At 51.3% G+C, this 27,515-nt stretch overlaps 1 protein-coding gene across 1 annotated transcript in view; it reads left to right on the top strand.

The window, feature by feature from the left end:
- Positions 1-967: 967 nt before the first annotated feature.
- THBS2 (thrombospondin 2) overlaps positions 968-27,515 on the top strand; it is a 29,048-nt gene continuing 2,500 nt past the window's right edge. Inside the window, exons 1-21 of the mRNA XM_084777463.1 lie at positions 968-1,239; positions 3,615-3,763; positions 5,049-5,605; positions 7,314-7,398; positions 10,411-10,607; positions 11,751-11,891; positions 12,576-12,672; positions 14,184-14,354; positions 14,592-14,768; positions 15,466-15,639; positions 15,899-16,026; positions 16,103-16,255; positions 16,959-17,177; positions 18,970-19,077; positions 19,725-19,884; positions 21,638-21,756; positions 22,443-22,677; positions 24,258-24,485; positions 24,912-25,183; positions 25,770-25,867; positions 26,889-27,028. Of these exons, the coding sequence (XP_084633589.1) occupies positions 3,712-3,763; positions 5,049-5,605; positions 7,314-7,398; positions 10,411-10,607; positions 11,751-11,891; positions 12,576-12,672; positions 14,184-14,354; positions 14,592-14,768; positions 15,466-15,639; positions 15,899-16,026; positions 16,103-16,255; positions 16,959-17,177; positions 18,970-19,077; positions 19,725-19,884; positions 21,638-21,756; positions 22,443-22,677; positions 24,258-24,485; positions 24,912-25,183; positions 25,770-25,867; positions 26,889-27,028 (3,511 nt within the window). The 5' untranslated portion in view covers positions 968-1,239; positions 3,615-3,711. The remainder of the gene's footprint in view (positions 1,240-3,614; positions 3,764-5,048; positions 5,606-7,313; positions 7,399-10,410; positions 10,608-11,750; positions 11,892-12,575; positions 12,673-14,183; positions 14,355-14,591; positions 14,769-15,465; positions 15,640-15,898; positions 16,027-16,102; positions 16,256-16,958; positions 17,178-18,969; positions 19,078-19,724; positions 19,885-21,637; positions 21,757-22,442; positions 22,678-24,257; positions 24,486-24,911; positions 25,184-25,769; positions 25,868-26,888; positions 27,029-27,515) is intronic.

The following is a 27,515-nucleotide window of genomic DNA, read 5'->3' as shown; positions in this document are numbered from 1 at the left end:
AGCACTTTCTCCATTTAACCTCTTTCTCCCTCTCTCCTGTTGTTTAACTAAGCCTGTGTCAACCTGGATAAATGTCAAGAAGACTCTGAGTGCCATCTGCAAAGCATGAATGAAGCCCAAGCAAGGGCTCTGGGCTCTAGTTCATCACCACCCCTCACACCCCTCCCCATCACAACTTCCCTGCTGGCTGTCTTCCTTGGTGGTGACCCCATCTCATCCAGCTATCGTCCACCCTGACTCTGCCCTTCTGTTCCCTGTGCTCACATCCTGTCCCTCTGGCTTGGATGGCATAAATTTCAGAGTGTGACAAGGCATCAGTTTCTGTCCTTACTTTCACGGAGTCCCTAACCTGCCTCCACCCGTCTCGTCAGCCATGAGCAACTGCTTCTGACTGCAGGGTGCTCCCACTCTTGGGCAAGGTGCTCCCGCAACACTTGGCTGAGGACTAGGCTCTCTCAGGGAGATTTGAGTGGATTGAGTTGCAAGGTCTTGTCTGAACAGATGAAGTGAGTTTTAACTAAAACCCTGTTCTCCCTAGAAGAGGGGCAACTTCCTAGGATTGGAGATGAAATGGAGGGCTCTCTTTTAGGGTAAATTCTCGTTTGCATTCGACAAAATCAATTCTTTGAATATAGTAATGTCCACAGCACGGTGGTAAACTTAACCATCTGCCCTCTGTCTTTTCACTTGCTATTCACTTAGTTTAGAAAGACCAGTATCACTTTAGGTAATTTGAAAGCATAGAATTGGTATTTTTTTTTTCTCCTCAGCAAAACGGGGAGTCCTAGCCAATCTTGCTGGTTTTATTTATAGCATTTTATTTCCTGAGAGAAGACAGGAAAAGTGAGCCTTGCCTGCCCCTCTTGTCTGACTCCTCCCCCCAGCCCCTGTCTGGAAAGCCTGGCTACACTTGTAGGAGGGGCCTCAGCTCAGAGGGGCTGGATTTGGACTGGGTAGTCAGGTACTTTGAGCAAATGGTGAGACCAGAGGAGGAATTATGACACTCCTTCGAAAGAATGAATTAAACGTGCCTCCGCGAGTGTGTCTGATTGACAGACCACTTGGGGGAAAGGCGTATAAAGGAGCCAGTCACTGCCTGAAGGCAGAGAGAGCGTCAGCCACCGCCGTCTGCAGCCTCCCTGACCAGGGCACTCCTCTCCAGTGGCAGCTAGTCCCCCTCAGGACAGACTCTGAACACTGACGTCGGCGTCGGTCTTCACCCATTTCCAAACACACCAGGTACCTTTTTATTTCTAAGACATTTCATTGGCTGTGATTTTTTTTTTTTTAGGAAGGTTTCCTGGAGGCTAGAGGGACCGGGGCCATGCACGTGTGGCCTCTGATGCCTGGCAGAGTGGCTTCCTCACGCCAGGTTTGCCCTGCATAGTTAGGGACCTGCCAGGAACTTCAGTGCTGTCTTCATCCCCCGCCTCCCACAGCAGGAGCCCAGTGAAGTGAGGGTCTGGCTTCATTGCTGGGATGCTGAGTGGGAGAGACTCACTGACATTTTCTACTTCAGAATAAGAAGTTTCTCCTGTGAAGCTTGTTAAGAAGGAGAAAGCTGGGGAAGGAATGTGGAAGGACCCTTGAAAATGTGAAAATAATTAGAGGGATTATAAGGATCCCGACTCTAAACTTCATTAACAGATGAACAAGTGTTGCTGTCATTATAATGTATGGGGTGGGGTGGGGCACTGAGGGGAATGTGTTTGCTTGTGTAATTAGCATACAAAAAGAGCCGTTAGCCTGGGGCAGCTAAAAGAAAGTGGTGTGGTGGGGAGAGAGGCACAACAGTAGGAGTTGAAGGGGCACAGAGACCGCCCCGCAAAGCACTTTCACTTAGATTGTTGCTGTGAGGCAAACTCGTATGAGGACTATATAAGTTGAGATAATAGCCAGTTGCAGAAAACTTTCATAAAAGCCATAAACCTGCAGTGTGGACTTGTGGTCAGGGAGAGGCTTGGGCACAGGGGAGTAGTGTGTGTGTGTGTGTGTGTGTGTGTGTGTGTGTGTGTGTGTGTGTGTGTGTGTGTCTGTCTGTCTGTCTGTCTGTCTGTCTGTCTGTCTGCCAGGAGGCTTGGACCAAATACTACTCACACCTTTGTCCTTTTTTGGTTTGGGGACAGTGGCAATATGAGATGGGATCTTATTAATGACTACCTATTCTTTGTGACACCCTGGATTGCGGTTGAATTTTACCAAAACACAGTTCAATGTACTCTGCTTGTATGTGTGCCAGTCACCTTGAGCTATAAAAATGTCATTTTGAGATGGGACTTGCTTTTGGAGAGCCAGCATCTTGCAACTGTCCCTAGGAGGAGGTGAACACTGGGGATGGGGTTTAAGGGCAGATGTCCTGTGGGTCACAGTTTGTTAGGGACTCAGGGACAGGACAGACTGGAGCCTTCAGGTGTGAACTCCGGAGATTCTCTAAAGCACAGGACAGTGTCGCGTGGCACTCGAATTCTCAGAGAAATGCCACCTCAAGACATGGCCTTAGGAGCCTTGGAGGCCTTGGTTCCTTGGATATTCATTTGCATAGGGTCTGTCTGTAGCACCCCAGATAGGCAGATGTTTTAAGAGTCAGTCTTTTTCAAGGCACAGAGAAGGAAACTGAGTCAGAGGATGAAAAATTGAGTGGAAAAGCTGGTGGTAGAGGTCAGGGGAGACGGTATGTTTGCCTGCCTCCAGCGGCTTGACCTAGCACCCAGCAGATGGACCTTGAGGAGTGCTGTGGGGGTCAGGACCAGGGGACTGAGGGTGTGCCCATTGCTTTCCTCTGGGGAGGAAACTTTTCCTTTGTAGGGGGCACGGTTTCCAATGTATCAAAGTGTACTAGAGAGAGGACTGCTTGGATGTCCTTGTCAATGAGAAGCTAAACCATTTTAGCCACCTAACAGAGATGAGGGACTCTATTGTATGGGTCAGTTTCCACAGAGCAGGGTGTGACATGGAACAGAACCTGGGCCATTGCTTCATACTCCTCTTGGATGGGAAGCTAAGACCTGAGGACAGAAAAGCCGGGAAGGAGTTAACAGAGGAGCCAGGCTTCAGGCCAGGCCTCCTGACTTCTGATCCAGACTCTGCTGAGCCAACTTAGAATCCCTGAGAATGGAAAAACAGGCCTGCGGGAGAATAAAAAAATTAGGGTGAAATCCTTGCTGAGTAAAAGTTTCTGCTTGTCCTAAGAAAAATGCAGTTTGCTCCTAACTTTGAAATGCAGTTAGCATTGATTGTGTTTAATTAAGTTATGCATGACTGGTTTTCCTGGATATTTGTATAGAATGCCTTTGCAGAACGTTCTCACCCCAAGGATATCTGCCAGGGGTCCAGGTCTTGGCAGCTGGTCTTCTCAGAGTCTCTCGGAAACAATGCCCTGGCATAGCCTCCTCTTGCTCCTCCAAAGAGCAGGGACAGTCCCAGGCACAGGAACCCTAAGTTGTCATGGTGATGGCACAGCCAGAAGGCTTAAGAGCCCCTCAGCTCAGTGTCTAGTGGGGTAAAAGCTAGTAGCCTTTGGGAGAACCTCGCTGGAAAGGAAGTTTCTTGTCTAGAGCTTTGCTTCCCACAGATGCATTTGCTTCTGATTTTCGTGTGAAAACTGTTTTTCAAAGGTCACGTGAGCAAGCTTCCCAGTGACACTCGGGCTGCAGCTGTGCAATCATCACCCACGAGACTGGTTTTCTTCTAAGTGTCACGGGTGGAGACAGGATGCTCTGGGCACTGGCCCTGCTGGCTCTGGGCGTGGGGCCAAGAGCTTATGGTAAGTATGGATGTAACCGTGTCGCTGTTTGCAGTGTGCCTTAGCTGCAGGCCAGAGACAGCAAGCAGCTGAGGTCATCTCACACATGAAGCTTGCTTTCTTCCTTTGGTTTGTTTGTTTGTTTCTTTGGTTTTTGTTTTTTTGTTCCTTTTTTAAGGCAGGGTTTCTCTGTGTAGCCTTGGCTCTCCTGGACTTGCTTTGTAGACCAGGCCAGCCTCAAACTCAACAGAGGTTTGTCTGGGATTAGGGTGTGCACCACCGCTCTCTGCACATGAAGCTTTCTTAAACATGTTTGTAGATTAAAAAAAAAAAAATCTGTGGACTTTGGAGTGGCTCTAGTACCAAGAGACTGTCTTTTGGGAATTAGGAAGAGAGACCAGCGCAGTACACCTAGTGGTGAGGTACTCGCTTCACACGGCTTGGCCTCTGCGTGTTATTATAATTTATAAAATAATTTATAAAACCCAGACTGCCAATTTTGGTAGCAGTGGCCACAGATTCTAATTGTTTTAGTTGTGTGGTTGTCAATATCTTTATAAAAGTGACGGTGTTTGAGCCTCTATAAGCAGTAGTGTATCCTGTGCCATCGGTTACCAGGCACTTGACGAGAGGCTCTGTGTTTGCCTTCTAATCAATCAGTGTATTGCTTTGAATTGTTGAGCCTGTTTTAATTTTGGTAAGATCTGGTAACTTTTCTCACTGGCAGCTGGATGGTGACTTCGAACACTCACTGACTTCATAAGGCCCATGTTGTCTCAGACCCTGACCTGTAGTGCACACTATTTATCAGTCACCCACGCACATCTGTAGAAATGAAAAGGTGTCTACGTTTAAAGGAGAGTGTCATGCCAAGGATGCAGCCTAGGACTTATATAGATCCTATGTGCAACAAAGTCAAAGGTCCCCTCTTTTCCGCCCCCCTCTTCCCTAATCACACAATGAAGGAGGGGGGCTGTGCCCAGCCCAAATCTTGGACAAAGAACAACAGGGGTCAGGGGTTAGAGGTCAGAGGCCTGGTCTAAAGTGAGATGTGGGCAGGTGCACAGTGCTGGCATTTATGGAGGAAGCCATGTTCTGGGTCCTGGGAGACCCAGACCACTTGCTGTACTGTAGCCCTGGAGAAAGCCAGCCTCCAGCACCACCATGGGGGTGCTGCTAGCACTCAGCCAGGGTGGGGGAGGTAGAGGCACGGAGAGGCTCTGTGTTGTGTCACAGAGCTTATGGCCCTGCAGCCTGCATCCCAGAAAGCCTGTGGATAACTGTGCCCTGTGGTTCCCTTTGGCAGCTGGCGATCACAGCGAAGACACGTCATTTGACCTTTTCAGTGTCAGCAACATTAACCGGAAGACCATCGGTGCCAAGCAGTTTCGAGGGCCTGACCCTGGGGCGCCTGCTTACCGTTTTGTACGGTTTGACTACCTCCCCCCAGTGAACACAGATGACCTCAGCAGGATCGTCAAGCTTGCGAGGAGAAAGGAGGGATTCTTCCTCACGGCCCAGCTGAAGCAGGACCGCAAGTCTCGGGGCACACTCCTGGTGCTGGACGGCCCTGGCACGGCCCAGAGGCAGTTTGAGATTGTGTCCAATGGCCCAGGGGACACCTTGGACCTCAACTACTGGGTGGAAGGCACTCAACATACCAACTTCCTGGAGGATGTGGGCCTGGCTGACTCCCAGTGGAAGAACGTGACCGTGCAGGTGGCCGGCGAGACCTACAGCCTGTATGTAGGCTGCGATCTTATTGACAGTGTCACCCTGGAAGAACCATTCTATGAGCAGCTGGAAGCAGACAGGAGCAAGATGTATGTGGCCAAAGGTGCATCTCGAGAGAGTCACTTCAGGGTGCGTATGAGCTTTGCAGGGAGCTCACAGCACGGAGCAACTCAGTGTAGCATCCATGTTGGGAAGGGGTGTAATCCTTCCATAGAGAAACATGTAGCACACACTGTAGCACATGTGTCTACACTCTACACACCTGTACATACTGCACGCATGTTCATACATATCATACATGCTCTCTTGTGCAACACCTATACCTTGATATTCACACGCATGTGCACACTCAAGTGTATGAATATATCACACGTGGGCATGCATATATACCTACCACAAGTGCATGCTTGTATAATGCACTTGCTTACACACCATGTGAGCACACCATACACTCACACACCTTGCACAAGCATGCAAAGGCATGCATACCATGACCACACACCCTCACATACAACAGACACTTACATGTGCACTCATAAACACATGGAATTACATATACATATACACAAAGGACACGCACAAACTTGAGCACACACATGTGTGCATCACGCTTCTGCACACATATATTCATAACAGTCAACTCAGTATGCATACAACACTCATCCCTAAGCTCTGAGAAGCAGAGCTGCATCTCAGCCATGTTGTTCTTGGATGCCTGAGTGAGTCAGGTGCTGAGGGAAGGTTCCTGGAAACCCCAAGTTAGCCACACCTAGCTCTTGTTTGGGAATGAGGCAACTGAGGCACTAAAGAGGGACCGAGTTCTTCGATGAAGAGCTGCTGCTTCGTGAGTGGCTACTTCCCTGTCGCCTCACTGAGGAAGAAGTTTGGGTCCTTCTAAAATTGGGACTGTAGAACCTGCAGTGGCAGGCCCATGCGCGCGCCTCAGTTGTAATGGCTTTCTTGGGTTTATTCATGGTTCCTCTGCCCTGAAGACAGACACTGACAGGGGATCAATACTGAAGCGCTGCGTTCTGACTTCCTATGGTCCATTAGTGTCACACTCTGTTCCTCCCAGTGCCTGCCAGAGGCGAGCCATGGCTCCCGGTCAGTCTATAGCCACAGAGAATAACCCACAGTGCGTCCTCTGGGTAAAATGTACTCAGTGGGCACTCAGCTTAGGCTATTTTAACTCCTGATGAGTGTGCACACTCCTCTCTCGCTGCAGGTGAAGGGGCATTTGGTCATCGCTCTCTTGCAGTCAATGCTCCTATCCTTGGAAACAAATGCGTGCCAGAGCTGAGTTACCTCCATGAAAGGCCTAGGCAGTGTTCTGTATCAGGTGCTGCCATGGCTGGCTGACTGGCCCATTCAGAGCACATCATTAGCTTCCTTCTCCTGTGTGACCCAGGAGCCACCTTGTGTGGACAGGAGATGTTTCTGAGACTTGAGTCACAAACAAGGATGCTGCATTCCAGTTTCATGTGATGAAATAGCCCAGCATGTCTACCTGGGAGCATACAGGGAGCAAAACTTGCCCAGCCCTAGGCCTCTTAATTCCTCAAGATTAGCTTTCTCCTAGTTAGAAATATTTTCATGCTAAACCTCTGTGTGCATTTGTGTGTGTGTGTGTGTGTGTGTGTGTGTGTGTGTGTGTGTGTGTAGTGACATGCTCAAAGTAACAGGACTAGGGTAACTGATATAAAGAGACTTCAGACATGTTGGGTAAAGCAGAGGTGACCTAGGCTGCTTGAATCTTCTGTTCTGTATTTATAAAGTGTCATCAGCTTCTACAGAGCTCATGGTTTACCTGAGGTCCTGTTCCTATGTCCTTCTCCAGGGCTTGCTGCAGAATGTCCGTCTTGTGTTTGCAGATTCTGTGGAAGATATTCTAAGCAAGAGAGGCTGTCAACACAGCCAGGCAGGTGGGTGAGCTCTGACCAAGAGTCTCTGATCTGTCCTGATGGGTTGTTCTGGGCTGGGTGTGTGCATGCGTGCGTGCATGCATGTGTGTACACCCATGTGTGTGTGCACACCTGTATGTGTGTGCATATACATACCTGTGTGCATGCTCATGTATGTGCACATGTGCACGAATACGAGTGCATGTGTGTGTGTGCGTGTGTATGTGTACATGTGCACACGTGTGCGCGCGCGCTGTGTGTGTGTGTGTGTGTGTGTGTGTGTGTGTGTGCTCTCCTGTGGAGACTTGGCTCAAGTACTTTGATCTTCTGTGAGTGAGTTTGCTGGGCAGTTTAGACTTCCTAGTCCTTAAAATGATAAATTGTTGATGATCAGTTCTGAGTAGATTTTAAGGATAACAATCCCATTTTGGGGCCCTGAGGAGATAGTCCAGTTCACGATCAAGATCATTCATGCCTTTTGTGGTGTCCAAACACATTCTAACATGTAGGTTTCTTCAACGGGATATTTTAGGCTAGAGTCACAAGTCAACAGCACATAGAACTATTAAAAGGAAACACTTAAACATTTCTGGAAGTTCTGAGCCTTCTTAATAAACTGGACTTACACAGAAGTTAAAATCTGTTCTCTTAAGATGAGGAGGAGGAATAGACTGACTGGATGTCTGTACTGTCATCCGTAAGTCTGGACCCACTGTGAGTTCTGCACTCAGAGCTTGGGGCTGGCAGAGACTCCCGTTCTCCTCCATGGGCCACGCCAGACTGGAAGCTTCCAGTCATGTGGAGAGCGAGCTCTGAGCCTGGTCTCAGAGTGTGGCTTCTTTGACGTTTCTTGAACATCTCTGTTTCAAGCTGAGCCACTGAAATTTCACAGCTGCCAAAACTGGAATAGATACGGGAGGCAGAGACTGGCTCCCAATTTGTTCAGCATCAGTCCAAACCCATCGTGACAGAGGCAGGGGTGAGCCAGGGCCTAGGTTGGCTTGTTTTGCTTAACCCTAAGATGCGAAAAAGAAATATCTTAGATAAGCTAAAGGTTAAAAAAAACACAAATGAAAGTAAATGATGAATAAAATCCACTCAAGCCCACTATTTAAGAGTGTCCCCTAGATATAAAAATACATATATCACCCTGTCTTTTTATGGTTAGTGGTACACTGGGAGTAAAGAGTTCCCAGGAGCCGTGTGGATTGCAACAAGATTTTGAGCCCAAGTGCTAACGCTCAGTTGTGGAGTGAATGGCTGTCATCCGTCCTTCCTGGGAGCCCTTTGCTCTTCCATAGCTGAGGAGGACTTGCCTCAAAGCAACTTGAGGATGAAGGGGCCTGTGTGCACACGGCCCAGGCAGACTCCCGGGACTGTGCCAGGACCATGTGTGTCCATCTTTGCTCTGCCTGAGGACCCATTAGGCAGCAGAGCATGGAAAACAGTGTTTCCTGGGTGTGATGGCTTCTGGTGTGAAGTTTTTATCCCAAGTTTGCTTTTATTCCTAAAAGAAGCCCCAAGAATGGACACTCGGGTCAAAATGGGACATAGGAAGAGTGAAGGGTGAGGGGTGAGGGGTGAGGGGTGAAGGGTGAGGGGTGAGGGGTGAGGGGTGAGGGGTGAGGGGTGAGGGGTGAAGGGGTGAGGGGTGAGGGGTGAGGGGTGAAGGGTGAGGGGTGAGGGGTGAGGGGTGAGGGGTGAAGGGGTGAGGGGTGAGGGGTGAGGGGTGAGGGGTGAGGGGTGAGGGGTGAAGGGGTGAGGGGTGAGGGGTGAGGGGTGAAGGGGTGAGGGGTGAAGGGTGAGGGGTGAGGGGTGAGGGGTGAGGGGTGAGGGGTGAGGGGTGAAGGGGTGAAGGGGTGAGGGGTGAGGGGTGAGGGGTGAGGGGTGAGGGGTGAGGGGTGAAGGGTGAGGGGTGAGGGGTGAGGGGTGAGGGGTGAGGGGTGAAGGGTGAGGGGTGAGGGGTGAGGGGTGAGGGGTGAAGGGGTGAGGGGTGAGGGGTGAGGGGTGAAGGGGTGAGGGGTGAGGGGTGAGGGGTGAAGGGGTGAGGGGTGAGGGGTGGGGATGAGGGGTGGGGGATGAGGGGTGGGGATGAGGGGTGTGGGGTGAGGGGTGAGGGGTGAAGGGGTGAAGGGGTGAGGGGTGAAGGGTAAGGGGTGAGGGGTGAAGGGGTGAGGGGTGAAGGGTGAGGGGTGAAGGGGTGAAGGGTGAGGAGTGAGGGGTGAGGGGTGAGGGGTGAGGGGTGAAGGGTGAGGGGTGAGGGGTGAGGGGTGAAGGGTGAAGGGTGAGGGGTGAGGGGTGAAGGGTGAGGGGTGAAGGGTGAAGGGGAGGGCTGAGCACGGGGACTATGTGTTGGAGGAACAGACTTGGGGTTAAAGACGAGGACAAGGCGCCGTTCCTCAACTCAGATTGAGGTGTGTGATATGTGTTCCTGCATTACAAACGGCTTGTCTCCCATGGCTTTGCCCTGCCTTTCTCTGTTCCTAGTCGGGACCTCTGCCCTGCCAAGGGACTGTATGGGCATACAAAGTAGGACAGGTTCCTCTTGTGAAGCGTAAATCTTGACTGGAAGCAGTTGTCATCAAATGTGTTTATGGATATAATTCTGCGTGTGGCCAGTCCAAGAAAGCAGAGATTTCTTTTTTTTATGGGTGCTGGTTTATAGCTGCGGAGGTGACACTCCAGGGGCTGTGCTCCACTGACCAGGTCAGTGGGCACCAGCTCACAGTCGCAGGTCTGACCCCCACAGAGCACATGCTCTGCTGACCGTGTCAGTGGGCGCCAGCTCACAGTCGCGGGTCAGACCCCACAGAGCGCATGCTCCGCTGACCGGGTCAGTGGGCACCAGCTCACAGTCGCGGGTCAGACCCCACAGAGCGCATGCTCCGCTGACAGTGGGCGCCAGCTCACAATCGCAGGTCTGACCCCCACAGAGCGCATGCTCCGCTGACCGGGTCAGTGGGCACCCGCTCACAGTCGCGGGTCAGACCCCACAGAGCACATGCTCAGCCTATCATGCTTTCTTCCCTTTAGCTGAAGTCAACGCCATCAGTGAGCACACAGAGACCCTGCACCTGAACCCTCACATCACCACAGATCTGGTGGGCCAGGATGTGGAGAAGACACAGGAAGTGTGTACACACTCCTGTGAGGAGCTGAGCAACATGATGAATGAGCTGTCTGGACTGCATGTCATGGTGAACCAGCTGAGCAAGAACCTGGAGAAAGTGGTGGGTGCCTGGTGAAGGGTAGAGGTGGCAAGCCAGGGTAGTGGGAGCAGATGGCAGCGTGTCAGGGAGGCCTCAGGGGCCAGCCCTCCCTGAAGCCTCACCAGACAGCTAGTCAGGGCTCTGAGGACTAATGCGTCATTACTTTGGAGAAACGAATTAGAAAGCCACCTTGAGGGGATGTCCAGGTCAGGCCCTTCGGGAGCACTGGCCTACACAAAGTTAGTGAGAGGAGAGAGAGAGAGCGATGCAAGAAGTGTTGTGGGTAAAAACACAGCCAGGGGACACAAATGCTCCACAACAAATCTGTGGTTCTGTGGTTCTCCCAGAGAAAAACAACATCCACGTTGTGTGAAGGGCTGCGTGTTGAGAGAACCACCCTGCAGCTGGAGGAATGTCTCTGCCTTACAGCTGTGTAGGGCTGACAGACTTAAATGTGCGTCCCAGAGTGTGAGGGAGCAGGGGACACGGTCACATGCTCCAGAGTGGGTGTTCTGTGGCTTTGAGGGGGGAGATGAAAGGTGCTGAGCCAGGGCCTGGCAACCTGTCTACAGCTGGGACTTATTCCAGTCTGGGTCCCTTAGCCCGAAGTTAGGGATCAAGGAAAAGTGTGAACCCCTGAAGCTGCCCAAAGCCGCAGTGCTGGTGTGTTTCCATGTGTATTTGTAGTAGGAAGGTTCGTGACTCACCCAGTCCCTAAGGTCTGTTACCCCTGGTTCACTTTGAGGGGAGTGCTGAGATGACCAAGGTTAGGGTTGTCTTCTTCCTCACTACTGTCTCCTCACACGATGTCTGTCGTAGCCTATCTGCGGAACAAAAGGAGCGAGTGGACCCATTAACTGGCCTCTCCCTCTCCCCTGACATCTGCCCTCTGTGCACAATGGTGGTTTTGCTTTCATCTATGAGGCGCCCAAAGGTTGAGAAGGCAGTGCTTATGGTTAGCTGTGAGCAGAGAAGAGGTAGAGAGGCCAGAGAGACAGACAGTGTGTGCGACCAAGCTCCGGAATGCAGGTTTGCAGTACGGTCTGTCTTTACCAGGCCCTCGTGTCCTCATGCAGCGTTACACCTGCACCTGCCAGTTTCGCTGCTTGACCTCGATGAGGTGGCCCGTTGAATTCTTGTCCTAACTCTCACCTCTGTTTCCAGTCCAGTGATAACCAGTTCCTCCTGGAGCTCATTGGGGGCCCTCTGAAGACAAGAAACATGTCAGCCTGCGTGCAGGAGGGCCGGATCTTTGCCGAAAATGAAACCTGGGTTGTAGACAGTTGTACCACATGCACCTGCAAGGTGAGTCCCAGAGAGAAGTCCTCCTGCAGGCAGAAGTGCCACACGCAGGGCAGGCATGTTCAAATCAACACGCCCAGATCCCAGTGGCTGGCGATGGCCTGCTAGACACATTATGTATAAAGGATGTTCGGATACTTGGAAGGCTCAGCACGAGAGCCTCAGACTTGCAAGCAAACACAAACGTAACTTAAATCGACCTGCCTGTGCTGTGCATGAAGAACCCACACCTCAGCAGGCAGCGGGAGAGGAATGTGGGGGATGGGGCTTTGTCCTCTAGTTGGCATTTGGTGCCATCCTGTCTCTGACAGGGCCACAGTGCTCGGCAGAGACAGCTGGGAAGCCTAGTGATTGTCAAGAAAACGTAGATGGTTTAGTTTCCTGGCCGTGTGTTGACCTCAGATGTCGGATAATCTGGAAATTCTCTGTCATTCTTCATCTTTACCACCCAGAGGACTCAAAAGCTGATGTCATCATCATGGACAGAGTCCCCTTGGGTCTGCTCAAACCCTGTATTTGAAGTAGAATTTGTAGACAGAAAAAACAAAACAAAACAAAACAAAAAACAAAAAAAAAAAAACCCCCATCTTGCTGTTTCTGCTAACCCGTTCGTTCCCCATCGAGCTCCAGTGACAATGTCTGTTACAGTAAATGACTGTTTTCCAAATTTTTCTTTAATACTTTTAGAAATTTAAAACAGTGTGCCATCAAATCACCTGCTCACCAGCAACTTGTGCCAACCCGTCTTTTGTGGAGGGCGAGTGCTGTCCATCCTGTTCCCACTGTAAGTCGCCCTGTGGCGGGCATGCTGTGCACCCTAGTGATTGCACCTGTTTATTTGTTTTGTGGTTTGAATAGAGGAGGGTGAGGCTGAAATCCTTACAGACAGGCTGTGGAGGGGAGGAGAGAGGGTGGCTAAGGCCCACTTCAGCCACTAGCCAGTGGCCAGGAAGCCACTGAGAGCTCTAGAAGTTAAGTGCCTACAGCTGTCCTCTTCTGGCTCATCCCACACAAGGAGGCTCCCAGTGACCCTGCAGGGACCAAAGCTCCAACTCCCAGGCCAAGAACAAGGCCCCTGTATCAGTAGCCACTGTGAGTCAGGAGCTAGCCCTGGGCTGAGGAAAGACTGAACAGTTGCTGTGAAACCCACAATACAGTAAATAAACACAAAATCCAGAGACTGTTACTCAATGACACCTCGAGTAGCAGAGATGTGGCCCAAGTGACCCAGACTGGGGCTAAGGGGGAAGCCAGTTCTGTGAGGTCCGGCACTGTGGAGGCAGAGCCGCGCCTGTGTCAAGGAGGCCCGGAGGCACTGCCCTCTCTAGCCTCAGATCCCTGCCTCACGCTGAATGCCCCATTAGTCTGTGGATCCCTGGGTCTGGCCTCCGGGTGATGCTCAGTTGCGGCTTCCCGGTACGGGAAGGTGAGCAGCCCTCCCACCCAGTCATCACCCCTGAGTGTCTGGATGCCTGTGCTCTGGTTTTATCTTGATCTTTCCTTTTGGTGTTTGTCCAGAATCCCAGGGACTTGCTCAGCACAGCCATGCTACTACCACAGAGCTGGGTGCCTGAGCCTGCTTCCCCTGTGTTGTCGAGGGCAAGGGTACAACAGAGAGCTTGGGTGTGGCAGCTTAGATGCTCTGGCTGCCTGCGCTCAGTGTTGTCCCTGCAGCTGCTCTTCTTTCCCTTCCTTCATTATCCAAAGGGACCCCTACTGAGAGGCCCCTACTAAAGGGCACCTACTAAGAGACCTACTGTGTGCTTTTACCCTTAGCCCAGGCCCCAGCACTGGTACACTATACCCTGTGTGTCTGTGAAAATTTCATTCTAGAGAAATTGCCTATTCATTGACTCTTCCTTAGTTTAAAGTGTTTGAGAATAAACTGTGCAGCCTGTAGTTTCAAGTGGTGTTTGGCATGTTGTTATATCCCTTATGAGCCAACAGACATTATGTAGAAATGACGTCTTGGTGACTTTGAAAATGCCTCCTATAGATGAGATTCAGAGTTCTGTTGTGGAGCCATCTCCTCTCTCTGTGGACCAGCTTCCCTAAACACACTGGATGACTCGGTCCTCACTGCTCAGTGCTCACTTCCCTGTGCTTTGCTCGGTTTCCCTTTTAAGGCTCTTGCCCAGGTGGTGGGCCTCTGCCCAGAGAATACTCTTGCTGCCAAGCCCCTCTCTATAAAGCAGGCCCCACTCCTTTCATGGTTGTAGTGCCTGACCTCCCTAGGGCATGTGGAGAGGGAGGGAGGGAGGGCACAACTTCACATGCGTGTATCTTCTTGGCCAGCTGCAGACGACGATGAGGACTGGTCTCCGTGGGCAGAGTGGACCGAGTGTTCTGTCACCTGTGGCTCTGGGACCCAGCAGAGAGGCCGGTCTTGTGATGTCACCAGCAACACCTGCCGGGGCCCCTCCATTCAGACCAGAGCATGCAGCCTGGGCAAATGTGATACAAGAAGTGAGTGTCCAGGGCAGGGTGGACGGTCGCCCATGTGGGTATGGCAACAGCAGCTATTTGCTGGAGTATGGAGGCCGTGACCTCAGGGAAGGTTTTGCCATGTGAGACGCTTTCTCCTTGGTGAAGGCCATGCAGTCTTTAGTGGAAACAGGGACTATCTTGGAAGGCAGATCTTGGGGATTGCCCAGCCCTGGGTCACAGCCTAAGACCCTGACCTCTTTGTATTTCTTATGTCAGTCCGGCAGAACGGTGGCTGGAGTCACTGGTCGCCCTGGTCTTCGTGCTCCGTGACTTGTGGAGTTGGCAACGTCACCCGCATACGACTCTGCAACTCGCCAATGCCCCAGATGGGTGGCAAGAACTGCAAGGGCAGCGGCCGGGAGACCAAGGCCTGCCAGCGTGCTCCGTGCCCGAGTGAGTGGGTGATGCTGGGAGCAGTGAGGGGTGCTGCTGGTCACCAAGACCTGCTCCAACCTAATCAAGAGTGAGGGTGTGGCTACTCTGTCGCTCTGACGTCAGTGCCCGTCATCGGTTGCATACCCTGACTTCCTGAGTTAGCCCGAACTCCTCTGTACCTTGCACAGGTCAGTCAAGAGGACAGAGGTTGCTGCCTACAGAGACAAACAGCCTCAGTCTCAGGACGGGGCTCTGTTTATCTGAGTCGTACTGAGGTGCAGCTCAGCAGACAGTCACTGCTTGGTATACCAGGACCTCCCTGGGAATCTGGGCTCTCACAGTGCATCGGATGCAGGGGGATTGCTTCCACAGCAGGCTATCCATCTATCTCTTCACTGCCCATCTGCCCAGTGCCATCAGAATCAGTCCCACAAAGCACTTTAGATTGGAGGCTAGGCTCTGCAAGGAAACCCAGGCTTCTGGCTATTAAAGATTGTAAGGATTTTTCTTTCAGAGGCAAAGCAGTTTATCAGCTAGTCTGTAATCAGTATCATTCCCTGAGTCATGGCTGTGGAAACTCATAGCAGGCCAGCCCCTCCCTTCTCACAAGTTTCTTCAACTACATTGGAATAGCCAGGGTACCTGCTTCATCTTCCTCTCTGCCCTTGCCTGTGCCAATCACATATCCAGCCCTTCTCCCTGGCTCTCTTTACAGTTGATGGCCGTTGGAGCCCCTGGTCCCCTTGGTCAGCCTGCACAGTTACCTGTGCTGGAGGGATCCGCGAGCGCACACGTGTTTGCAACAGCCCTGAGCCCCAGTATGGAGGGAAAGACTGTGTGGGGGATGTTAAGGAACATCAAATGTGCAACAAGAGGAGCTGCCCTGTTGGTGAGTAATGGGGCATGTGTGTGTGTGTGTGTGTGTGTGTGTGTGTGTGTGTGTGTGTGTGTATGTGTGTGTGTGCATGAGAGAGAGAGAACAAGAGAGAGAGAGAGAGAGAGAGAGGAGAGAGAGAGAGAGAGAGAAAGGAGTTGCCCCATTGGTGGGTAAGAGGGCACACACACTTGAATGTGTGTATATGCGTGTGCCCGTATGTGCACACATGGGCAGCATCTGGTTGTAACCCTGTCCCCCATCCTCTGTGCAGATGGGTGCTTATCCAACCCATGTTTCCCTGGAGCCAAGTGCAACAGCTTCCCCGATGGGTCTTGGTCCTGTGGCTCCTGCCCAGAGGGCTTCCTGGGCAATGGCACCCATTGTGAGGACCTGGATGAGGTTGGTACCTCAGCCTTGGGCATCAGGGTGTCCTGTGGAGATCTGGAGAGAGGCTCACTTCTGTTTGTCCTCACAGTGTGCCGTGGTCACAGATATCTGCTTCTCAACTAACAAAGCTTCCCGCTGTGTCAACACCAACCCCGGCTTCCACTGCCTGCCTTGTCCCCCACGCTACAAGGGGAACCAGCCCTTCGGGGTTGGCCTGGAGGCTGCTAGGATGGAAAAACAAGTAAGTGCTGCTGGCCTTGCCTGCGTTTCTCAGTCTAGGCAAGTGGAGATGGGATAGGAGGGAAGGGCAGCATTGTTGGAGGGGACTGGAGAGGGGAACCTCTCAGGCGCTGCTCATCGGGAGGGTGGGGGGGCTCTCCTGCTGACACAGAGGAATCCAGATGTTTTCATAGAAAGGGCTTGTGAGCTTCTGGGTAGCAATGATGCCTTGGTCAGTTCTAAGATGCTATAGCATCTGAGGCAGGGTAGGGATAACAGAGAATTATTTCTCACAAATTTTGAGGCTGGAAATACAAGACTGAGGACCAGGCATGGAGTTCATGCCTCTGTGTTGTCATTGCATGAGGGAGAGGGAGGGAGGGGGAGGAGGGACAGAGGGAAGGAGGAAAAGAGGGTCCATGATGACTACACACATCCAATGAGGCTCCACTTCCAGAAGCCAGGACACTGGGATATGGATGGGGGTCACAACAAAGCCATGGCAAGTGGTGTCACATGGTAAGCGCAGAAATAAATATTATCTGGCTCAAATAACCATTAAAAATACTCAAGTCTGCTTCCTGAACTAGTGCTTTAAGAGCCCAGCATGATGCCAGGCTCCCCAGGTCCTTCCACAGTGAACCTCTGCACTCTCAGGGGTGTCTGTGGCCACCTCCGTCCCTAGTCCGTCTTGCCTGTAATTCATATTGTTCTTGCTCTTACAGGTGTGTGAGCCTGAGAATCCGTGCAAGGACAAGACTCACAACTGCCACAGGCATGCAGAGTGCATCTACTTGGGCCACTTCAGTGACCCCATGTACAAGTGTGAGTGCCAGATTGGCTATGCCGGAGATGGGCTCATCTGCGGGGAGGACTCAGACCTGGATGGATGGCCCAACAGCAACCTGGTGTGTGCTACCAACGCCACCTACCACTGCATCAAGGTGAGAGTCACACCCGCCTCAGGCCAGGAGCCAGGGTTCTGCACTTCCGTCCTTTCAGTCAGTATAGCGGGCTGTGCCTCGGCCCCTTTTCATCAGGGTAGGGTTCTGCCTGTCTGTCCTGCGTCATCAGTGAAGAGGTCTGCCCCCCAGTCCTCTTCAGTCAGCGCAAGGTTCTGCCCTCCCGCCCAGTCCCCCCTCAGTGACTCACTGCCGGGAGAGACTGGCCAATTTGGGAGCAGTGATCTAAACAGTGAGAAACTCCAAATTATCTTGTTCCCACCCACACTCCACATAAACTTCCTACTTTGAGACATTTTACCATGACTGAAGAGATGAGAGAGCACATGTCTGACGCGTGGTGTGCACATGCATCTGCCTGACGCGTGGTGTGCACATGCATCTGCCTGAAACACTGAGCGCAGGTGGCCTCTGCCTTCCTTTTCTTTTCATCCCAGGGATTGTTACTGGCCGTGGGCTTGACAGCAGAGAGGCAGATTCCATGCCTGGCCCCAGGTGTAGGAGACTGAAACAGCCCTAGACAAGCTTTTCTGCTTGGCATCACTTAGCAAGATCCTAGCAAATGTGTTGCTTTACAAAGATGCATGGTGCCGTCATTTTTGGGGAATTGGCATTTGATCCACTACGTGAGATGTTAATACAGTGCTGGGCCACTGTAGCTTCACAAGTCTAAGGGTCGCAGGGTTTCCCACCAAATGCAGGGTTTCCCATGAAAAGGTCATGTTAAAACCATAATTATGTGCATATTTAACACTCATTTTAAGTTAAAAGTGATAGAGTTTTAGTGTAGGAATTTCTTCTTTCCTACAGATAGCAAATATTGGCTAAACAAGCAGGACCGTTACAGAAACAAGGCAGCATCTCATACACATGCGAGCGCGCACACACACACATACACATGTGCGCACACACATGCACGCACACACATACACATATACACACATGCATGCGCATGCATGCTCACACACACTGTTTCCTTCAGTCTGTGCTGCTATGACTCCTGGTTTGTAAAACATTTACAGAATTTCAAATAGCAATATAATAGCTTCAAAAGAGATGTGTCACAGACACAGATACACACAATGTATGCACACACATACACACACATACACACACGCATGTACATGGGCACATGCGCATGTGTGCACATGCACAAGGCATTAATGTTAAAACTAAAACTGCACTTCCCTGCCCTGCTCTCCACAGGCTCCACAGTTGGGGCCTTGTGGCTCAGGTTTGGGTCACAAGTGGATGGAGTGGGGCTAGCCCTGCTTTCTAAGCTTCATTTCCATGCAGGATTTACAAAGCATGCGCTGTGCACACCTATACAAGGTCTTCTTCCTTTGAGACCTGCTGGCCAGTGAGGGCTGAGCTTATATACACACTGAAGCTCTTAGTTCATTGCATGGGACTGTGGGAAAAAACAAACAAACAAACAAAGCAGGATGCTAAGCATCCGTCCTCTCCTGGGACAAGCACCCCTCACCCTCCTCTGTCCTCCCAGGTGTCTGATCCTTTCCAGAGGACCCTGGGCTCAGAATGGGGCTCTTTGTGTATTTTACTCACGTGCAGCAGTGATGTAAATCCCAGGGTAGGACTTAGAACAGCGCGCGTCCAGGCCAGCTGGCTCTGACGCCCTTCTTGTCCTTCTAGCTAAGGAATTGTATCAGATATTTATATCCTTGGCTTCGTAAGTCTTGTTTTATATTCCCTGTTTTGGAAAGAAGGACATGATGGAATGCTTTCATGGTTGCTATTCCTCCCCAATTCACAGGACAACTGTCCCAAACTGCCAAACTCCGGGCAGGAGGATTTTGATAAGGATGGAATTGGAGACGCCTGTGATGAGGACGATGACAATGACGGTGTGAGCGATGAGAAGGTAGGGCGGTGCTGCTCCCAAACCCTGAGGTGCTGGAGGAGAGAGGGCTCCCCAAAACTGTCCTGACACATGTCTGTGAGCAGTTCCCACTGCAAATGTGGGTTAGCTGGTGCATGGGGCTCCCTCGGGTACAACACAGAAACTGCTCAGTAACTTCACTTTCTGTTTTTTCCCCACAAACACTCTGGTTTCTCTTCAGATCATATACATCTTTCGCCTTTCACTTCCTTTAATTGCATTAAAAACCCTTTTATTAGCTTCCATTTCTTCCTGTGAGCTGTGCCTGAGGCCAGAGACAGGTGCGCAAGGGAGGCTTTACCCTTGGCTCACACAGCTCCCGGAGGGCTGGCGCTCTATGGGAGATTCAGTGCACTCCTCCACCCATTTTCACATTCCTTTGCACTCATCCATCCATTCTCTCACCTACTCTCTCATCCCCGTGAAGTGGAGGAGACTGGCACTCCTAGGAAATCTCAACACTCCTAGGACAGGATAGCTGTGCACGCAGCACTAAACCTGACAGTGAGCCAGTGGAGGGCTAACCGGCTCATTTCCTTTGCTTTTTTCTTAGTTGTCTACTTATAAGTACCGAGCAATCTGATGTATGGTCCATATTCTTTCTGACGACCTCTTCTGGTATCTTTTAGGACAATTGCCAGCTTCTCTTCAATCCCCGTCAGTTAGACTATGACAAGGATGAGGTTGGAGACCGCTGTGACAACTGCCCCTATGTACACAACCCAGCTCAGATTGACACAGACAACAACGGAGAGGGGGATGCCTGCTCTGTGGACATTGATGGGGACGGTGAGTGGCTCTGCTCACTTTAGTGGCACTTTAGTGGTTCACTGGCTCTGCTCACTTTAGTGGTACTTCAGGGGTTCAGTGGCTCTGCTCACTTTAGTGGCACTTTAGTGCCTCAGTGGCTCTGCTCGCTTTAGTGGCACAGATCAAGGTTCGTGGTTTTAAGTGAGTCAGCACTTGGTGCACTCAGGTCCACAGCCACAAATCAACCAGCCATAGAAAAGGAGATTGCATTTATTGAGCACAAACAGACTTTTCAATTTAAATTTATTTATGTGTGTGAGAGAGTGTGTGGAGGGGGAGGGTGCTGCCGTGTGCATGTGTGTGTGTGTGTGTGTGTGTGTGTGTGTGTGTGTGTGTGTGTATGAGAGAGAGAGAGAGAGAGAGAGAGAGAGAGAGAGAGAGAGAGAGGAGAAGGAGAATGCTGCCCTGTGTGAGTGGTGTGTGTGTGTGTGTGTGTGTGTGTATGTGTAAGAAAACAGCCTTCAGGAGTTGCTCCTCTCCTTCCACCATCTTGAAGTGGATTTCCCTGGTTTTGGCTGAGCTGTGTACTCCAGACAAGCTGTTGTGAGAACATCCAAGAACTGGGGCTCTCGCCTCGTCCACCTGCTCTGAGAAGGCACTGAGGAGAGCTTGTTGTCCTGCCTCCTTTCCTGCTTCTCCTTGTTTATCGATAAGGCCTAACCTCAGGACTTGGGTCCTTAGACAGATGGAGCGACCCAGGTGTACCCTGTGAACTCTGACACCACTGTAGGTTGAAATTTTATCTGGAGACCTGGTGGCCTCTGTGAAAGAGCCTAGAGACCTACCACACCACTCTTGGAAGCCAGTCACTCCTTTCTCAAGGTGTCACTGTAGAGCCAGGAGACACTTAGAGCATTGTTCTGTTTGACTCCTCTTGTGCCCATGAGCCTCACCCCCCCCCATCCTCTCCCAGCCCGGAGTTTCTTCATACCCCCTGGCTCCCTCTACCCTGCCATCTGGACCCAACTCGAAGTATATGATCTTGTAGAACTTTCCAGTCAGCTTCTGCATCCAGCATTCTTCTCAGGACAGTCTGGACCAGTCTGCCTTCTCAGGGCTTGGTACAGTCAGCAGGCACCTCACGCCTACCCTGAAATAGGCTGGTGCATCTGTTGTGCTGACTGGCGTCTCAGGTTCCAATACCCTCTCATTTTAAGGGTCCTTTCATTGGCCAAAGTGGCTTCCTCCTCCTTGGGCAAGGCCAACATTCAGCTGAGTCTCTTCCTCCTGATTTTCTGGTTCTGACCCCTCACTTTGCCACTTTTTTTTTTAAAATTTCTCCAGTACTGGTAGATTTTGTTACCTATTTTCATATTTCTACAATCCTTGCCAATCTATCTCGTACTATATGTAGATGATGCATCCACGTCATCCAGAGGCTACCATGTTCCTGTGGACTGAACACATGTGCGTTCTGAGCTGTCAGTGGGAACGCCCAGAGCAGCTCAGAGACACTCATCCTTCTTCTAACAGGGAGCATTGCCCAGAGAATCCCAAACACTCGTTATATTTTAGTTAACCTAAAATATCGAGAATTTTTTTGAGACAGGGTCTCACTGGGAATTTAAATTTTAATGCAAAATATATCATAGGCTCTTCCAGGAATCTAATAATGTTTTCAGCTTTGCCATATTCTTAGTGAATGCTTGTCTGTATCTTATTCTGTATGATGGGGAAATGATCTACCTTCTATAAATTCAGTGTGTCACTACTTTGTTCCCTTCACCAACAGATGTTTTCAATGAGCGAGACAATTGTCCCTATGTCTACAACACTGACCAGAGAGATACAGATGGTGATGGAGTCGGTGACCATTGTGACAACTGTCCTCTGATGCACAACCCCGATCAGGTGATAGGATGCCTCCAAACAGGGGTCTGTGGCCCTCAGCTGCTGACTAGAGATGAGCCTTTGAGAGCGACCAACATCTCAGGTCACTCCCATCTCATCTCAGGGCGTTCCTCACCCTCACACAGCATCAGAGAGATGCTCCCGTGCGGCTCGCCTCTGCTCTGCCAAGCATGACAACATAGTTTTCTATCGTCTCAGCTGGAACCTCTTAGCCCAAATCTAAGCACATCATATCAAGGTGGCCACAGGCCAAGGGAGGACGTAGCTTCCCCTCACCGTCTGGGAGGAAAGTGGTCTCCATGGTTACCCTGGGGCAAACCCAGAGCTAGCTACACTTCCAGGCTTGCCTTTGGAAGGGACGAGAAGAAAGTGAGCTAGAAATACGACCTGCTGAGTATACGGCGGCAAATGGTGGGGGAAGTGGTACGTGTGGCTGCGAGTGGGTAGTTAACCCTGAGTGGGTAATTAACCCCAGGAAGTCCCCCATGGGTTGGAGCACAGTCTAGGAGACACCTGGACCCAGGTGTCCAGACTTCAGGCTCTTTTCTGTGTAGGCTGTAAGTGGCACAGCATACGCCATTTCACAGCTTGGCCCCAGTGCTGGCCGGTAACACAAGGGGTAGGGTCTCCTCTGTGTGCTTCCTCAGGGAGTGTTTATGGTGTCCCCTCCCTGCTGTGTCCCCCAGATGGATCAGGACAATGATCTTGTTGGCGACCAGTGTGACAACAACGAAGACATAGATGACGACGGCCACCAGAACAATCAAGACAACTGCCCGTACATCTCCAACTCCAACCAGGCCGATCACGACAACGACGGCAAGGGCGACGCCTGCGACTCCGACGACGACAACGACGGTGTCCCGGATGACAGGGACAACTGCAGGCTTGTGTTCAACCCAGACCAGGAAGACTCGGACGGTGGGTGCCTTCCTCTGCCCATGTCTGTGGTGCAAACCCCCGTGAGCAGCCCCACAGAGGCAGAATTCCTCTGCTTGTAAAGCTACTTTAGAATTCAAGTCAGCAGGATTGCTCTCCTAGGCTGCTGGGCCCAGGGATGGCTGGTCGCCTCTGCCTAGCCTGCTTGGCAGTTTCAGCTTCTTCCAGTGTGTTTGACATTCTAGCAATGAGAGAGGTGAAGCCTGCTTGTGCACGCCAGGGTGAGGAAGCCTTCTGCAAACCCTTGGCAATCACTTAGATAGAAATAAAGTTCACCGAATGCCACCAGTGACAGGATGGGGGGGGGGGATGGCGGGGAGGGTGCTGTTATTGTTTTATGTCTGGTACCTAAAATAAGGAAAGTGTGAGAGGAAAGGTCTTGTGTTAGTCAGGGGTCTGTAGCTGTGCAGACTCTGGAGGAAGGCACACTCCAGGAAGGACTGCTGGTGCAGTCGGCCTGAATAACAAAGCACACAGCTGTGCTTGTTAATGGGCTGGTCCACTAACTCCCTCCCTGTGGTGGCCAGGATGATCCAAGCTCTCTTTGGAAGACAGCTTATCCTGAACAAATGGAGACCAGGAGTCCTGGGGTGTTGAGCCAGTGTGACTCAGAAGCACGTGAAAAGACTGGCCAGGGCCCAAGGGCAGCTCCAGGATCATCTCAGCACAGGGAAGAGAGCTTTCCACAGAAAGTGCCTGACTTGATGAAGTCAGTGGGAGGGAGGGTCTGGCTCACCTAGGAAGGAGGCTGGAAGGGGAAGCTAGCAGTAGGATGCTGTTACTGCAGCCAGGGAGTAGTTCCATTGGCAGAGTACTTGTCTCTCATGTACTACACAGACAAGGCTTAGTTGTGCATACCTATAACTCCGGAGCCAGAAGATGGAGGAAACCAAGCCATCCTTGGCTCCATCTAGCCAGTTTGAAGTGCTATGAAAGAGACACTGTCAATACCTGTACACCTAACACGTGTTTCACACAGTAGGGGCGCCTATGACATTAGATACAGAACTGGAAACTAGCCTGAAAAATGAGGGAATCAAGATACCAACCTAAACGCCAAATATGGTTCCTTTTTTTCCTTTAGAAATAAGAGCAGAGGGCTTGGTCTATCCCATTGCCGCTGCCTTCAGGCGTCTCACTGTGGCCAAAGACGTCACAGGCATGACCTGTCCCCCTTCGCTGGCCAGCCTCATGGGGCCCCATCTCCCTAGGGAAAGTCACGTGTGCTGCAGAGGTTCTACTTTAAATGCCAAATGGATTAAAATGGCTCCAGTTACTAAGCAGGACAATGAGACATGGGCAGCAGCCAACGTTTCTGAGTGTGGGGAGCAGGGGTCTGGTGAAGGCTTCACTGCGCTGCGCTGTTCCTGGTGCTTGCTGGGAGGATTCCTTACAGCTTTACAAGTTCAATGTCTTGGAGGCAGTTGACCCGCAATCTACAATTAGCTGCAATATGTGCAGCCCCAGCCATGAGTGACCCAGAGGTTTCTGCTCACACACACGGAGACAAATACAAATTCCCTACCTTGTCCCCCTGTGTTTGTTTTCTTCCTTATCCACAGGCGATGGCCGAGGTGATATTTGTAAAGATGACTTTGACAATGACAACGTCCCAGATATTGATGACGTGTGCCCCGAGAACAATGCCATCACCGAGACAGACTTCAGGAACTTCCAGATGGTCCCTCTGGATCCCAAGGGAACCACACAAATTGATCCCAACTGGGTAATTCGCCACCAAGGCAAAGAGCTGGTGCAGACAGCGAACTCGGATCCTGGCATCGCCGTAGGTGAGCTTGGGACCCTGAGTGAGAGGGTACCGCAGAGTGCCCAAATGAGGCTAGGCGGACAGGACTCAGGACATGTTCTCTGGTAGCCTTACCCTTCCTTGGTGCGTGGAATGGTCTCCCTTCGTAATCTGGTTAGGAGCTCTGGGAAGGCATGGGTTTGCCTTTCTGGTCTACAGAATTTGGTGCCCAGTGAGGCAGTTCATACTACGTGCGCTCTGAGGTGGCACATGACAGAGTGGAGCCTCTGCCACAAAACTACCAGTTGGGCCATGAGTCCTGCGACTTTTGCTAGTCTCTCAGTGAACTGGGTATTTTAGCTAATCTGAGCTCCTCAGAGCCATGTTCCTGTGACATGGGGCCCTGAGGCGGGTCCCCGAGGTGCTTTTCCCTGGGCTCCCAGACCACCCATGTGTCCTCTGCACCCAGGTTTTGATGAGTTTGGGTCTGTGGACTTCAGTGGCACTTTCTACGTCAACACTGACCGGGACGATGACTATGCCGGCTTCGTCTTTGGCTATCAGTCAAGCAGCCGCTTCTATGTGGTGATGTGGAAGCAGGTCACCCAGACCTACTGGGAGGACAAGCCCAGCCGGGCTTACGGCTACTCTGGTGTGTCACTCAAAGTGGTGAACTCCACGACGGGTACCGGCGAGCACCTGAGGAATGCCCTGTGGCACACGGGAAACACAGAAGGCCAGGTGAGGGACCGGCCGGTTGATGACCTCTTCCGGACAAACCCTAAACTCCTATCCAATTCCAGAGAGACAGACAGAGAGAGAGACAGAGAGAGAGAGAGAGAGAGAGAGAGAGAGAGAGAGAGAGAGAGAGAGAGCGCTTTCTGTTCTCATTAATTTTTAATCAAGTAGCAATCGTTTTAATAGTTGGTGGGAATATCTACTTTATTAAACCCAGAATGCCAAGTGCCTCTGACAACACAGTTGGAAAGATTGAACCCATGTGCAGTCTCGTGAAGAAAGAGACAGAATTTAACAGAGTCAGCCCTGTCATGAAGCAGAAGATATGAGTTCAGACCCCTGACTGTCTGGGTCAAGCGCTCTGCTCTTAGAGCTTGCCGTAACACAGAAGTCTGCAGTGGATTTAGTGCACCACTGCAGTATCCCAGAGGTGTGCACGGTAGATGACATACAGTGTTTGACAATATAGCATACAAACCAAACGGACCAGGGAGTTAGTATGGCAAGTGCACAGCTTGGGGGCGACGGGAGGGGGGTGAACGGTAGAGACGCACATTTCCCACTCTTCCACAATGCTGCTCTTCTGCAGGTGCGCACTCTGTGGCACGACCCCAAAAACATTGGCTGGAAAGACTACACCGCCTACAGGTGGCACCTGATTCACAGGCCTAAGACCGGCTACATGAGGTAAGGGCAGGTGTATGTTTCTGCCTAGTGATGAGCCTCTCAGGGCTCTCTTCCCATTGGATGGACAATCTGCCTTCTCTGTCAGCAATCCCATCGGAGACGATCAACAGATAACTATGCCATAGTGAGCTCTTCCATTTTCCCTTTGATTCCTTAGTTTTAAATGACTTTTCTCATCTATTTGTATCCTTACGATACACTGCTTACTTTAAAATCTTGAAAGGTGAACTGCATCTTAGGATGCTTGTTGGGTGGTGTACAACCCACTCCATGTCTATCTGGGTGCAATCCAGGATTTTGTACAAGATAACCCCCTCCCTGAGTCACACTCCTGCTGGCTGTCTGGTGTTTGCAGATCCTTGAGGGCTTGGGTGGGCCAAGTGTAGAGTGGTGTGTCGGGTGTGATGTCCCTGCAGAGGTGTCCTATTTGTTGTGTGCTCCATCAGGGAACTCTGTGGCACCACTTCCCACTCTGGGCTAGGAAGACAAGAGTCTGTCCCCGCTCTCAGGTAGCTCAGTGTGGGAGCCACGCTCAGGGGAGGACCTAGCTCCAAGGCAGAGAAACAGGCACCTACTCCCCACACACAATCAGGAAATACCCTTCACTCTTCACACTGCCTTGGCTCTTGAAGGCAACCTACTGCAACTCTGGGTGGTTGTAGCCACATGTACACACCAAGGGGAGACCAGCTTTGCCTGTGACAAGGGGTGAGCCCCTCAGATTCTGCTGTGTGACAGGACTCAGAGTTCCTAAAGGGAAAGCAAGTCCTGCCCAGTTGCTAAAACCCTGAGCCAGAGGGTGGGGTTACACATCCCTCTGCGTGGGTCTGGGTGTTACTCAGTGGTAGAGCAGAGAACACTTGGTCAGCACGTACAAGCTTACACTTTCACCCTCAGCACCAAACAGGGAGAGCGGATGCCTCATGGCCAACAGCTGGCGTCCAGAACTAACCTCTGGCCTCGGTGGACGCGCTGCTGAGTTCAACTCCTCTTTCATCCTTTACTCCCTTTCCCATGTTAGAGTCTTGGTGCACGAAGGGAAGCAGGTCATGGCTGACTCAGGGCCAATCTACGACCAAACCTACGCTGGTGGACGGCTGGGCCTGTTTGTCTTCTCCCAAGAAATGGTCTACTTCTCAGACCTCAAGTATGAGTGCAGAGGTGAGTGCACGGTCTCACCGGCCCACGAGGGGCCGGCGTCCATTGCTCTGTCCACAGAGGCTTCACTCTGAGGAAACGAGCCGCTGCTGTGAGTCAGGGCTTCTGTCCTTCCCAGCAAAGACGGAGTTTAGGCAACTTGAGTTTGCTCATTTTTTTTCTTCCTCCCTCCATCCCTCCCTCCCCTCCCTTTTTCCTTCCTTCCTCCCTTCCTTCCTCTTCCTTCTTTCTTGGTGGTCCCTTTTTGTTTTATATTGAATTGGCCTGCCTTTGGTAGTACAAATACTTTCTGGTCCACCACAGGCTGTATCTGCTCTGTACTGAGTCCTATAGCTTCTTGTTTCCATGATTTCTGAATTTCTAGGGGCATTTTATATTACGGTCTACTAAAAATGGAAAGAAGAAAGGAAAGGATGAAGGGGAAAGGGGAGGAAGAGGGAAGGAAGGGAGGAGGGAAGAAAGGAGGCTAGATACTTATGTATCTGAACCA

Source organism: Acomys minous (assembly GCF_964271855.1).
Source record: "Acomys minous genome assembly, chromosome: 3".
In the NCBI taxonomy this organism is placed as follows: Eukaryota; Metazoa; Chordata; class Mammalia; order Rodentia; family Muridae; genus Acomys; species Acomys minous.
This window is presented reverse-complemented; position numbering and strand designations above follow the sequence as displayed.